This window comes from Moschus berezovskii, chromosome 22 (genome assembly GCF_049115385.1).
Source record: "Moschus berezovskii isolate FMDL1 chromosome 22, NW_MosBer_1.0, whole genome shotgun sequence".
Lineage (NCBI taxonomy): Eukaryota > Metazoa > Chordata > Mammalia > Artiodactyla > Moschidae > Moschus > Moschus berezovskii.
Genome location: NC_142481.1, coordinates 55,276,633 through 55,290,642, shown reverse-complemented (window position 1 = coordinate 55,290,642; position 14,010 = coordinate 55,276,633). Strand labels below are relative to the sequence as shown.

Sequence of the window (14,010 nt, the reverse complement as noted above, 5' to 3'; positions counted from 1 at the left end):
TATTGTGACCTGTCTGTCTTTGGTGGCCTTGCATGGCATGGCTCGTAGCTTCATTGAGTTATGCAAGCCTCTTCACCGTGACAAGACTGTGACCCACAAAGGGGTTTTAAAAATTAATTAATTAACTTTGGCTGCATCAGGTCTTAGTTGAGGCCTGTGGGAGCTTTGCTGTATCATAGAGGATCTTTTGCTGCAGTGCACAGATTCTCTAGTTGTGGCCCACAGGCTTTGTTGCTCTGCAGTATGTGGGATCTTAGTGCCCTGACCAGGGATGGAACCTGCAACCCTTGCACTGCAAGACGTATTCTTACCCACTGGATCACTAGGGAAATCCCTCCAGGGAGGTGGTGTTAGCTTTAAAGTCAGTTATCTTTTCTAATCACTTGCATATTGATCCTTGAATTGATTGTCAGTGTGCTCTCTGATTTCCTGAATTTTCTGATTTTTAGGGGCATGCCTGACTGTAGCCCCCAATTGCTGACAAGGCAGTTCCTTCTGGGTTTATAGGAAAGACCACCTGACACAGCCAATGTGAATATGATCTCTTATCTTTAGAGCTGTAGAGACTTAGTAATTGCTACACATTTATTCTGGTATGGCTCAAAGGGTGAGTTTATGTCCACAATGTCTTCATCTTAAAATTTCAGATGTCTCTGTATTGTACTTGTGGGTATAAACCCAACTTTTCTAGAGTCCATAATACATTCCAAGTGGGTGGGGTAGACTTCCATCTCAAATTCTGAGATTTTGCTCCCATCCCCACGCTCTGCTGATGCCCAGCCCTGCATCACAGGAAATGGGGGTCCCAACCCCTAACGTCAGGGGCCAGAAGTAAACCGTTGCTGGGGCACAGGGTGTGGGCGAAGACCACGGTTGGGAGAGCGCATCTCAACTGAGCACTTTGGATTAGGCTTCTTAATTCCCAATGTGGAAGAAACTTACATGGATGCTCAGAACCCTGAAAAGCTGTTACCGTGCCCTTATGATGAAAACCACCAGATCAGGGCCTGCAGGTTTCCTTATCAAGTGCAGAAAGAATCACCCTGATGTCGCAGACAAACTGGCGACTTGTCCTTTCAGTGCTTGCCATCAGGTTCCTTGGGCTGAAATCAGTCATCACATCTCAAGCTGTGATGACAAAAGCTGTATTGAGCAGGATGTAGTCAACCAAACCAGGAACCTTGGACAAGAGACTGGCTGAGAGCACGTGGCAGTGCCCTTCTTGCCATGAAGACTGGAATAAAGATTTGTGGGAACAGAACAGCACCCCATTTTTCTGGGGCACAGCCAACTTCTGTGGCACTGCAAGCAATATAGTTATGGAAAATAAGAGTAACCTGGCCTCAGGCATGGGCGTTCCCAAGTCTCTGCCATATGTTCTGCCATGGAAAAAACAACGGAAATGCACAGTAACAATTTTTAATAAAATGTCATACCCTGGAAGACTCTTGCTTCTTCCTGCTACAGTGGGTTCTTCACTTTTTTCTCCTAAACTAATTATAGAAGGATTAACTGTGACTTTCACACTGACAAGTACTTCTCCCCGCCCGCCCCTTTGAGTCCTTACTCATTTGATGCAAGGAAGAAGCCTCATGCTCAGAAGAACTGTTTCAAATAAGCCATCATTGTAGATAGCTTGATAATTTGGTTAAGTGCCTGCACCCCAAGATAAGAATTCATATCCCGTTCCACATTAATGAAACCCAATTATCTAAATTTACCTTAAGTTCAGTTCATTTCAGTCACTCAGTCCTGTCCAACTCTTTGCGACCCCATGGACTGCAACACGCCAGGCCTCCCTGTCCATCACCAACTTCCAGAGCTTGCTCACACTCATGTCCATTGAGTTGGTGATGCCATCCAACCATCTCATCCTCTGTCATCCCCTTCTCCTCCTGCCTTCAATCTTTCCCAGCATCAGGGTCTTTTCCTATGAGTCAGTTCTTCACATCAGATGGCCAAAGGAGTTTCATCTTCAGCATCAGTCTTCCAATGAATATTCAGGACTGAATTCCTTTAGGATGGACTGGTTGGATCTCCTTGCAGTCCAAGGGACTCTCAAGAGTCTTCTCCAGCACCACAGTTCAAAAGCATCAGTTCTTCAGGGCTCAGCTTTCTTTATACTCCAACTTTCACACCCATACAAGACTAGTGGAAAAGCTATAGCTTTGACTAGATGGACCTTTGTTGGCAAAGTAATGTATCTGTTTTTTAATATGATGTCTAACTTAGTCATAGCTTTTCTTCCAAGGAGCAAGCATCTTTTAATTTCATGGCTGTAGTCATCATCTGCAGTGATTTTGGTAGCCCCCCAAAATAAAGTTTCTCACTATTTCCATTGTTTCCCCATCTAGTTGCCATTAAGTGATGGCACCAGATGTCATGAACTTAGTTTTTTGAATGTTGAGTTTTAAGCCAACTTTTTCACTCTCCTCTTTCACTTTCATCAAGAGGCTCTTTAGTTCTTCTTCACTTTCTTCCATAAGGGTGGTGTCATCTGCATATCTGAGGTTATTGATATTTCTCTGGGCAATCTTGATTCCAGCCTGTGCTTCATCCAGCCCAGCGTTTCTCATGATGTATGGTTTTTCCCGTGGTCATGTATGGATGTGAGAGTTGGACTGTGAAGAAAGCTGATCACTGAAAAATTGATACTTTTGAACTGTGGTGTTGGAGAAGACTCTTGAGAGTCCGTTGTACCGCAAGGAGATCCAACCAGTCCATTCTAAGGGAGATCGATCCTGGGTGTTCATTGGAAGGACTGATGCTAAAGCTGAAACTGCAATACTTTGGCCACTTCATGCGACGAGTTGACTCACTGGAAAAGACTCTGATGCTGGGAAAGGTTGGGGGCAGGAGGAGAAGGGGACGACTGAGAATGAGATGGCTGGATGGCATCATCGATTCTGTGGACATGAGTTTGAGTGAACTCTGGGAGTTGGTGATAGACAGGGAGGCCTGGCATGCTGTGATTCATGGGGTCGCAGAGAGTCGGACACGACTGAGTGACTGAACTGAACTGAACTGACTCTGCATATAAGTTAAATAAGCAGGGTGACAATATACAGCCTTGACATACTCCTTTTCCTATTTGGAACCAGTCTGTTGTTCCATGTCCAGTTCTAACTGTTGCTTCCTGACCTGCATACAGGTTTCTCAAGAGGCAGGTCAGGTGGTCTGGTATTCCTATATCTTTAAGAATTTTCCACAGTTTGTTGTGATCCACACAAAGACTTTGGCATAGTCAATAAAGCAGAAGTAGATGCTTTTCTGGAACTCTCTTGCTTTTCCTATGATCCAAAAGATATTGGAAATTTGATCTTTGGTTCCTCTGCCTTTTCTAAATCCAGCTTGAATATCTGGAAGTTCATAGTTCATGTATTGTTAAAGCCTGGCTTGGAGAATTTTGAGCATTACTTTGCTAGTGTGTGAGATGAGTGCAATTGTGCGGTAGTTTGAGCATTCTTTGGCATTGCCTTTCTTTGGGATTGGATAGAAAAATGACCTTTTCCAGTCCTGTGGCCTTTTCTGAGTTTTCCAAATTTGCTGGCATGTTGAGTGCGATGCTTTCACAGCATCATCTTTTCAGTTCAGTTCAGTTCAGTCGCTCAGTCATGTCCGACTCTCCGTGACCCCATGAATCACAGCACTCCAGGCCTCCCTGTCCATCACCAACTCCCAGAGTTCACCCAAACTCATGTCCATCGAGTCAGTGATGCCATCCAGCCATCTCATTCTCTGTTGTCCCCTTCTCCTCCTGCCCCTAATCCTTCCCAGCATCAGAGTCTTCTTCAGTGAGTCAACCCGTCGCATGAGGTGGCCAAAGTATTGGAGTTTCAGCTTTAGCATCAGTCCTTCCAATGAACACCCAGGATTGATCTCCTTTAGAATGGACTGGTTGGATCTCCTTGCAGTCCAAGGGACTCTCAAGAGTCTTCTCCAACACCACAGTTCAAAAGCATCAATTCTTTGGTGCTCAGCTTCCTTCATGGTCCAACTCTCACATCCATACATGACCACTGGAAAAACCATAGCCTTGACTAGACGGACCTTTTTTGGCAAAGTAATATCTCTGCTTTTTAATATACTGTCTAGGTTGGTCATAACTTTCATCTTTTAAGATTTGAAATAGCTCAACTGGAATTCCATCACTTCCACTAGCTTTGTTTGTAGTGATGCTTCCTAAGGCCCACTTACCTTTGCATTCCAGGATGTCTGGCTCTAGATGAGTGATCACACCATCATGATTATCTGGGTCATGAAGATCTTTTTTGTACAGTTCTTCTGTGTATTCTTGCCACCTCTTCTTAATATCTTCTGCTTCTGTTAGGTCCATACCATTTCTGCCCTTTTTGTGCCCATCTTTGCATGAAATGTCCCCTTGGTATCTCTAATTTTCTTGAAAAGATCTCTAGTCTTTCCCATTCTATTATTTTTCTCTATTTCTTTGCATTGATCACTGAGGAAAGCTTTCTTACCTCTCCTTGCTAGTCTTTGGAACTCTGCATTCAAACGGGTATATCTTTCCTTTTCTCCTTTACTTTTAGCTTCTCTTCTTTCCTCAGCTATCTGTAAGGCCTCCTCAGACAACCATTTTGCCTTTTTGCATTTCTTTTTCTTGGGGATGGTCTTGATAACTGCCTCCTGTACAATGTCGTGACCCTCTGTCCATAGTTCTTCAGGCACTCTATCAGATCTAATCCCTTGAATCTATCTGTCACTTCCAGTGTATAATCTTTAGAGATTTGATTTAGGTCATACCTGAATGGTCTAGTGGTTTTCCCTACTTTCTTCAATTTAAGTCTGAATTTTGCAATAAGGAATTCATGATCTGATCCAGTCAGCTCCTAGTCTTATTTTTGCTGACTGTATAGAGCTTCTCCATCTTTGGCTGCAAAGAATATAATCAATCTGATTTCGGTATTGACCATCTGGTGATGTCCATGTGTAGAGTCTTCTCTTGTGTTGTTGGAAGAGGGTGTTTGATATGATCAGTGCATTCTCTTGGCAAAACTGTGTTAGCCTTTGACCTGCTTCGTTTTGTACTCCAATGCCAAATTTGCCTGTTACTCTAAGTATTTCTTGACTTCCTACTTTTGCATTCCAGTCCCCTATAATGAAAAGGACATCTTTTTTTGGTGACTTTAACTCAGATGACCATTATATCTACTACTGTGGGCAAGAATCCCTTAGAAGAAATGGAGTAGCCATCATAGTCAACAAAAGAGTCTGAAATGCAGTTGCTGCTGCTACTGCTGCTGCTGCTAAGTCGCTTCAGTCGTGTCCGACTCTGTGCGACCCCATAGATGGCAGCCGACCAGGCTCCCCCGTCCCTGGGATTCTCCAGGCAAGAACACTGGAGTGGGTTGCCATTCCCTTCCCCAATGCATGAAAGTGAAAAGTGACTTGGATGCAATCTCAAAAATGACAGAATGATCTCTGTTGGTTTTCAAGGCAAACCATTCAGTATCACAGTAATCCAAGTCTATGCCCCAACCAGTAATGCTGAAGAAGCTGAAGTTCAACGGCTCTATGAAGACCTAAAAGACCTTCTAGAACTAACACCCAAAAAAGTTACTTTAAAGGATCCAACTAAAGCAGGCAAGAAATTTGGATTGGAAAAAGTAACTGTGTATTGTGTTCTCTGAAACACATGGACCAAATTCCTTCTAGCATTTACAGGAATGGACCTTTTCTGATTAGTGGGAAAAAAATCCTGAGATTTGACATATGTTTTGCATACGATCTTATCCTCTGGTTTCACAAAGCAGTGCCCTTAGGGATTTCTCTCTGGTTTCTGTTATAGGCGTCTTCCTAGGGTTCAGTGGTTTGGGAGAAGGCCATGGCTAGGGCAAAGCTTCCAAGAAGGTGAGAAGGGCAGATGGCTAGGAGTCTTCATCTGTCATAATTCAGAAGGAGTTGGACCCTGTGGGTAGCCCCTGCTATGGTCCTGGGTCCAGTTTGAAGCAGGACCTGACATTTTGTTGTATCTTTAAAAAGAAAAACCAACTCCAACCTATTAGTTTGTAATGAAAATTTTACTGAAGATTGTATGCCGTGATGGAGGTTATTACATCAAACACTACACGTAGAAATGAGTAAAAAAGCTTCTGTCAGATGTCTTAGTTTTCTCTGCTACATTCTTTGGCCACCTGGACCCTTTCCCCTCATCAGCATTTCTCCTTCCACTTATGTCCCCAACTCAAATTCTTCCTCACCTCCATTTCTTTTTTATTTAATAAGGAGAAATTTGTCTGTTGTGGCTTCTCTGCCCATTTTCCACTTAGCAAAGGAGAAAACTTCCTCAAGACCCACTCTCTACAGAGAGCATGGACTATCATAAACAGCATGCAGTGAGTTTTTCTTCAAAAATTTCTCCTGCCATTTTAGTCTGAGCCCATTTTGTACTGCTTTGTCCCCTTGCAGGTTGCGATTCTGGGTTTGGCCATGGTTTGGCCAAGTATCTGGACGAGCTGGGCTTCACTGTATTTGCCGGAGTTCTAGATGAACGGGGGTCCGGAGCAGAGGAATTACGAAGAACCTGCTCCAAGCATCTCTCTGTGCTCCAGCTGAACATCACCAACACACAGGAGATAAAAGAGGCCTACAGCAAAGTGAAGGAGAAGGTGCAGAACAAAGGTACTGCCTTCAGCTACCTGTGCCCATGACTGCCCTCCACCCTCCTTGCAAATGCCCGACACTGGTTCTAGCCTCTCATGACCACTTCCCTCTAGTCTGTGATGGCACCTGGAGACCCCTGTACTGAGCCCCTGCCCCTTGCTGGGACCTCTTGCAGATATGAAGACACTGGGAAGAAGTCAGGCATGGTCCTTCTTTAGAACTTACAGAATTCTCCGTCTCATTCCCTCCAACCTCTGCTCAGTCACTCTCCTGTTACTTACTGCCCCTCCACATGTCTTTCCCCTTACTGATACTGACATCTAGTAGACTAATAGCTTCATAATGGCTGTCTTCCCTTAGCCCCTGCCTTTCTCTTCCTCTCCCTTCACAGCCAGGCTCTTTGGAATCGTGCTGCCCTGTTTTCACTTCTCGACACATCTCCTTAAATGGTCTGGCCAAGGGAACCGGTGTGTATTATCCTGAACACCAAGCTCTTAACTTCTCTGCGGTGTTTGAATGTGTTCATTACCCTCCCCTCCTTGGGCTTTGGGGGTCTCCAGCCACATCTTGCCCTCTAAGTTCTCCGATCATTCTCTCTGCCTCTCTTATATGAACCTTCTTCCTCTGCTCACTGTGCCAGTCCCCTAAATGTGAATGTCACTGAGGGCTCCGTCCCCTGACCCCACTCCAAGTTTCCTGGGCTATCCTGTTTCTCTTCCTATACCAGGAATTTTCACCTGGGAAGTGTCTTAAAATACCTATGTATGGACCCAGGATGGACTATGTAATTTAGGGGATACAGTGCAAAATTGCAAGTGGGGCCCCTTGTTCACAAAATGTTTAAGATGTTAAGGTAATGCCAGTGGAAAATGAAACCAAGCTTGGGATCTTTCTGAAGCACAGGTCACACGTCTGTGATTCCCACGCAGCCTGGGGACTTTCCCCCAGCAGATTAAACCAGTATCGACAGACAGTAACTCAGCAGATCCTTCCGCAGCGAGGCTGGCACTGGTGCTCTCCTTTTGCTGGGGAGGTCCACTCTAAAGAAGATCCCATTTGGGGGTCCCAGGTATTAGCACATTTTAAAGCTCCTCCAGCAATGCTAATATTCTGCCTGTATTGAGAAACACTGCCATTTAATCCAGTAATTTCTGAATCTGTGTTAACATCCTAGCCCTATTTTCAACGTCAGGACCTATAGGCATATACAACTGGTTACCAGATATCCTGCCTCAATTTGTCAAAAACGGACCTCATTATTTTTTCCTCTGCTTCTAGTCTGCAAATCAGTTTCCCTTCCTGCATCCGACAACTGAGGCACTGGCTCAGGCACCGGCTGTGCTTAGTTGCTCAGTCATGTCTGACTCTGTGACCCCATGGATTGTAGCCTGCCAGGCTCCTCTGTCTAGGGGGATTCTCCAGGCAAGAATACTGGAGTGGGTTGCCATGTCCTCCTCCAGGGGATCTTCCCAATCCAGGGATCAAACCCAGGTCTCCTGCAGGCGAATTCTTTACTGTCTGAGCCACCAGGGAAGCCCAGGCACTGCCACCTAATCAGTCATTCAAGCCAAACAACCTGGGGGTCACTTAGGCCTGCAGCTTACCCTTGATTTCTGCATCCTGTTGGTCCTGAGTCCTGTCATTTCTATGTCCTAGATCTTTGTCATTCCGCCCCATCCTATTATCCCAAGGGGGAGCTATGGTTTAACTGGGGCCCTCATCTCCCGCCTGAGCTCTCTTTGTACTCAGATTTCCTTCCCCATTGCTTTCCAGATGGAGAGTGATCTTTACAATGCGTATATCTTAGAGTATCATCCATCTCCTTTGATAAACTGAGCCTCCGTGTCTTGGGCTCCTCCCATGAGCCAGGCGTATGCTTTGTCTCACTGAATGGTTCTGTGGTCCTCCATTCACCATCAAACACCTTCACAGGGATTCTAAGACCTTTCAGGAGAATAGCCCTTACCAAAACCTTCATCTGCAGTATCTGCTGTTCCACTCAGTAAATGATGAATGGTTTCCAGAATAGAATGTTCTAGTTCATGACTTTGTACCTTCAGCTTCCTCTTACCCAAACTTCCCTGTTACCTCCACTTCATTTCTCTAGACTTTGCCTTTGTCCAACTACACACTCTACGGGAGATCTGGCTCAAACATAACAGTAATCCAGGCTACATCATCCACTTCCTCTGCTGGAAACTCACTCTTTGCCCCTTGCACACACCCTCATTACTGCATTATTATACAAATATGTCCATCTCCCACTCCTCACCACAAGGTTTCTTAAGAACCAAAACTATGTTTCCATCAGGATTCTTTCAGATACAAGTGACATAACCCAATTCATAGTTCAGTTCAGATGTTAAGAAAGAAGATTCATAGTTCAGTTCAGTCGCTCAGTTGTGTCTGACTCCCTGTGACCCCATGAACTGCAGCATGCCAGGCCTCCCTGTCCCTCACCAACTCCCAGAGTTTACCAAACTCATGTCCATTGAGTCGGTGATGCCATCTAACCATCTCATCCTCTGTCATCCCCTTTTCCTCCTGCCTTCAATATTTCCCAACATCAGGGTCTTTTCAAATAAGTCAGCTCTTTGCATAAAGGGAATGCATTTTGCTTACATAACTAAAAAGACCCATTGGCTTCAGGTATGTCTGGATCCAGGCACTCAAGCAATGTCATCAGGACCTAGCCTCTCTTAATTAGCTTTGCTTTCTCCTGTTCTGCTTCACTTGGGGGTTTTCCAGGAAGGCCTCAAGGACTTCCTCCTTATATCCTGTTTACAGCTGATCTACCCAGAAAAAAGAAACTAATATAGTTGTTTTCTAGAAAGGTCATTTTCCTGGCCTTGTCTTTTGCTGCCCCTTTTATTGACCTGATGGTGTCTTGTTAGGAGATATTCAATATACACCATCTAGAGAGGCCCAGCGGGACAGTATTGGCTATAGTGAATGATAAAATAGTACTTTTTGAAATGCTAATAACAATGCTAGTATCCTGGGATGAAAGGATCCAATCAGTACGCTTTCCAAGGTGTGAGCATTTGGAAAACACTTTACATGCAGTTTTGGGGCCTGCATTCTGGAGAACAGTCCTTACTGAGGCAGAGTTACCAAAATACCCATTCAACACCAATAAAGAATTACCTGTTCTTGAGGTCTCTCTCGACTTCAGCCTCTCAAGTCAAACAGAAAGTAGAGCGGTAGAACAGGGTCATTTAAAATCACAAAGAAGGATGTTTGCTAAAGAACCCTCTGGGCCACGTGGATAAACCAGAAAACCTCAGCTCCTGTAGGAGGGCCAGCAACTGTGCTGTGTCCCAGCATAGCAGATTTTAAAACTGGTATGAACATATTGTTCATTATTGCCCTGGTATCTGTGTACTCAATCATGTCTGACTCTTTGTGACCCACTATGGACTATCGCCTGGCAGGCTCCTTGGTGTGTGGGATTCTCCAGGCAGGAAAACTGCAGTGGGTTGCTGTACCCTCCTCCAGGGGAATCTTCCTGACCCAGGGATTGAACCTGTGTCTCCTGTGTCTCTTGCACTGCAGGTGGATTCTTTTAATGTGAGCCATCGGGGAATCCCTTTATTCATTATTAATAGTAATTTTTTAAAAACTATTATGAAGCCCTACAGGTATAATAGGTTTATTGGCCAGCTTAGAATTCTATGGCAGGAGTTGGCAAGCTGTGGCCCTGCCTTTTTTTTTTTTTAACATTTTATTTTGAAAAAATAGTAGATTCACTCTTTGCCAAGCCTCCCCCAGAGTTAATATCTTGCATAACTATAGTACAATATCAAAACCGGGAAACTGGCATTGGTGTAATCCCCAGAGTTCATTCAGATTTCATCAGCTACACATGCAAGTGCATGTGTGTGCGTGTGTGTATGTGTGTGTGCTTGCTCGCAATTTCATAACGTGTAATTTTGTGCAATATCACCCCACTCAAAGTACAGAACTGTCCCATCACCACCAGACCCTCTCACGTTACCTCTGAAGAGACATATTCTCATCCTTAACCTGTCCTCTGTCTTTCTAACTTTGTCATTTAAAGAGTATTTTATAAAAATATATAGATTATTATATAGATATGCCACCTGTTTTTGTATATCCTGTGAGCTCATGATGGTGTTTATATTTTTAAATGGTTAAAAGAAATCAGAAGAAGATTTTTTGGACACATGAAAATTATATGGGATACAAATGTCAAGGTCCCTATTGTTTTATTGGAACGCAGCCACTCCCGTTCATTTATGGATTGTCTGTGGCTGCTCGCACCATAATGGTGGAGTTGAGAGAGTAGGACTTGCAATGTTAAAGCATTTACTATCCAGCCTTTTACAGGATATGTTTGCTGGTCCCTGTCATAGGGCATTCTCAAGCTGCCACCTGTGTGTTTGACTGGTCAAAGGTATGCATCAGGCTGAGTCAATTAAAACCATCACTTGGAGGGATTAGGGGCGGCAGCCTCTCCTCCCATCACCAACCTCCTAAGGGCTGTAGAGCCCTTACCATGTGCCAGGCATCCTCTCACTTACAGCTCTCAGTCATTACTGCATGTAAATGTCAGACCATCAACTCAGCTGTGCAAGAAATCTAACTTTATTTTCTATAAGTCAACTCAATTTCTATCTTGAGCCACGTGGCGAAAACCATCTCAGTTGTTTGGAGCTTTCTCTCATCTCCCCAGGGTGGCATGCTAAATTCCTTGGGATGGGACATTACATCTTCATGCTGGACTCTGCTGAGATGTCCAGTACTCTGTCCATTCCTCATGCGGGTTGGCTGCCCCTGGCTTCTGTGGAGCCGTCGGAAGGGCACTGTTAGGGCCGGTGTCTGCTGCTGTTCCTGTGCCTTTGCTAGCATGAGGGCTCATTCCGCTCCTCCATATCCCGGTGGTTCTCACATGTGGGCATGCATTCACACTTGGGCACGTTGTGTCACAATGCTGAGCTTCCACAGTAATTTCTGATCATCAGTTTCTGATCCAGCAGGTCTGAGATGGGGCTCCAGTATTTGCATTTCTAACAAGTTCCCAATTGCTGCTGCTGCACTGGGCCACACCTTGAGAACCACTGGTCTAAACCCTGCAGTGGCTCAGGGAACTCAGAGAATCTGCTTCAGGTCTATCTAGCTGAACATGCCCCAGATCCTGTTGCCTCTGTTTCTCCCGGGTGACTCACTCTTGCTCCAGACCCTCCTCCCGACAAAGCGCGTGGAGTTCCTGTATTACCACTCTCCTGCCATTTAGGGCAATGTCTCCGAAGCTTGGTTGTACACTGGAATCACCTACGTAGGGAATTTTAAAAATGGCTAATGCCGAGATCCCCTTTCTTCACTACCCCACAGTTGCTGATCTAATTGGCTGGGGTGTGGCCTGGGTGTCAGGGTTTTAAAAAGCTCCCCAGATGATTTTAATGTGCAGTCAAGGCTGAAAAATCACCAGTTGTGGACAGTGGTTCTCTAAGTGAGGTCCAGGCTTGTGTCAGCATCACCTGGGAATTTGCTAGAGATGCAGATTGTCAGGCCTCACCCCAGACACCCCCAATCAGTTTCTCTGGAGCTGGATCCTAGCCACCAGTGTGTGGACAAGCTCTCCTTGTGATTCCGGTCAGTCAAGGGGATCAGGCTGACTGGGGAAGGGAGCAGAGCTCAAGGACTCTGCAGTCTTCTTAGCTCTTGGCATTTCTGCTCTAGTTTTCCTGTTTCCCTGTACTAGGAGAACTTTTCCAGTCAAAGGAAAAGGGAAGACAGGATCTTATTTTGTTACACTACATGTAAGACACATTGTCTTAAATCTGCATGTCTTAGAGACATCACTCTGTCTCCACATAATCATTTGAGGGAGAAACACGAGGCAGACTTGAAATAAACTTTGAAGCAAAAGAATATACCTCCATAAAACCATTTCTTAATATTTCACAAGTATTCAAGGAGAGTAAGGTATTTTTCTTTTCAAGACTTTTTCTTTTTTTTTAATGTGGACCATATTTAAACTCTTAATTGAATTTTATACAGTATTGCTTCTGTTTTATGTTTTGGCTTGGGCCATGAGGCATGTGGGATCTTAGTTCCCTAACAAAGGACTGAATCCACAACCCCCTGCATTGGAAGGTGAGGTCTTAACCACTGGGCCTCCAGGGAAGCCCCAAGACAAAGGTGTGAGTGTTGAAGTTATCTCTTGCCCAGATCTCAAGTCTCAGATGGGTCCTTTTGACTTCGGAGCTTGAAGGATTAAAAACCATCCCACTCTCTTGGTATTGCCTGATCTCAGACTTGTTTGTTTCTATCCTCAGGACTGTGGGCTGTGATCAACAATGCCGGAGTCCTTGGCTTACCAACTGATGGGGAACTCATTCCCATGACCGAATACAAACGATGCATGGCCGTGAACTTCTTCGGGGCTGTGGAAGTCACAAAGGCGTTTCTGCCTCTTCTTAGAAAATCCAAGGGGAGGCTGGTAAACATCAGCAGCATGGCAGGTGAGCTTGCCTTTCCCTCACAAGGTCGTGGGTGCCAGTCCTACAAGATGCAGCTTGTAGCATTCTTTGTGCGCTGAGCAAGAAAACAGGACTCCCATGCAGGGCTGGATGAAGATTAGTCAAATCCTGTGTTTGCCGTTGATCTTAGTATAAAACCTTTTTTTTTCCTTTCAAATCCTTTCTTGTACTGACTGTTACCTATTTTCTAACTCATCTGTTCATTACTGGGGATTTAGGGTTCTCACATATTTTCACAGTGTGACTGCTAATGCACAAGCTTCCTAGATTTGGCCGGGAAACCCTGCATACGGTTCAGGTCAGCATGACAGAAGACCTGCGTTTTCCAGCCTCCCAGCATCGGCATCCTCTGTCCTTCCTTGGACAATGAGTAGGCACATGTCTTCGCTCTTTTGGCACTGTCAGTGCTTCGTGTCTCTGCTGGCTGCCAACTAGCATTTTCCATAAGATTATTCCCATCGTTTTGCAATCTCAAGATAATTGGGACAGGGTGTGACATTTGATGGCTCATTTCTCTCCATTTCAAAGGGCAGATAGTTAACAAAGTTAAGGGTTTAACATCTCCCTTCCATAAAAAAAATGCCCCGTGTAGGTGATGTCAAATTCTTTCTCCTCGAATAGATATTTCCAAACTGGCGTTCTTGATACCAAAACCAGACAAAGACAACACAAAAAAAGAAAACTACAGGCCAATATCACTTATGAACATAGATGCAAAAATCCTCAACAAAATTTTAGCAAACAGATTTCAGCAACACATCAAAAAGCTCATTCCCCATGATCAAATTGGGTTTATCCCAGGGATGCAAGCATTCTTCAATATATGCAAATCAATGTGATATACCATATTAACAAACTGAAAGATAAAAACCATGTGATAATC

At 44.6% G+C, this 14,010-nt stretch overlaps 1 protein-coding gene, 1 long non-coding RNA gene and 1 pseudogene across 4 annotated transcripts in view; 2 read left to right on the top strand and 1 right to left on the bottom strand.

The window, feature by feature from the left end:
- The window catches only part of LOC148774434 (uncharacterized), a 34,738-nt gene extending 24,783 nt beyond the window's left edge, over window positions 1-9,955 (bottom strand). Inside the window, exon 1 of one of the 2 annotated variants that reach the window (XR_016035955.1) lies at window positions 9,769-9,955. This is a non-coding gene — a long non-coding RNA (uncharacterized LOC148774434). The remainder of the gene's footprint in view (window positions 1-9,768) is intronic. The other variant, XR_016035954.1, reaches the window with a different exon arrangement.
- The window catches only part of HSD17B2 (hydroxysteroid 17-beta dehydrogenase 2), an 88,233-nt gene that overhangs the window by 50,155 nt on the left and 24,068 nt on the right, over window positions 1-14,010 (top strand). The window contains exons 1-3 of one of the 2 annotated variants that reach the window (XM_088830772.1): window positions 5,412-5,601; window positions 6,427-6,639; window positions 12,924-13,109. In XM_088830772.1, the coding sequence (XP_088686898.1) occupies window positions 5,433-5,601; window positions 6,427-6,639; window positions 12,924-13,109 (568 nt within the window). In that variant the 5' untranslated portion in view covers window positions 5,412-5,432. Of the gene's footprint in view, window positions 1-5,411; window positions 5,602-6,426; window positions 6,640-12,923; window positions 13,110-14,010 lie in introns of those variants that run through there. The other variant, XM_055413058.2, reaches the window with a different exon arrangement.
- Window positions 892-1,413, top strand: LOC129547363 (gametocyte-specific factor 1 pseudogene; annotated as a pseudogene).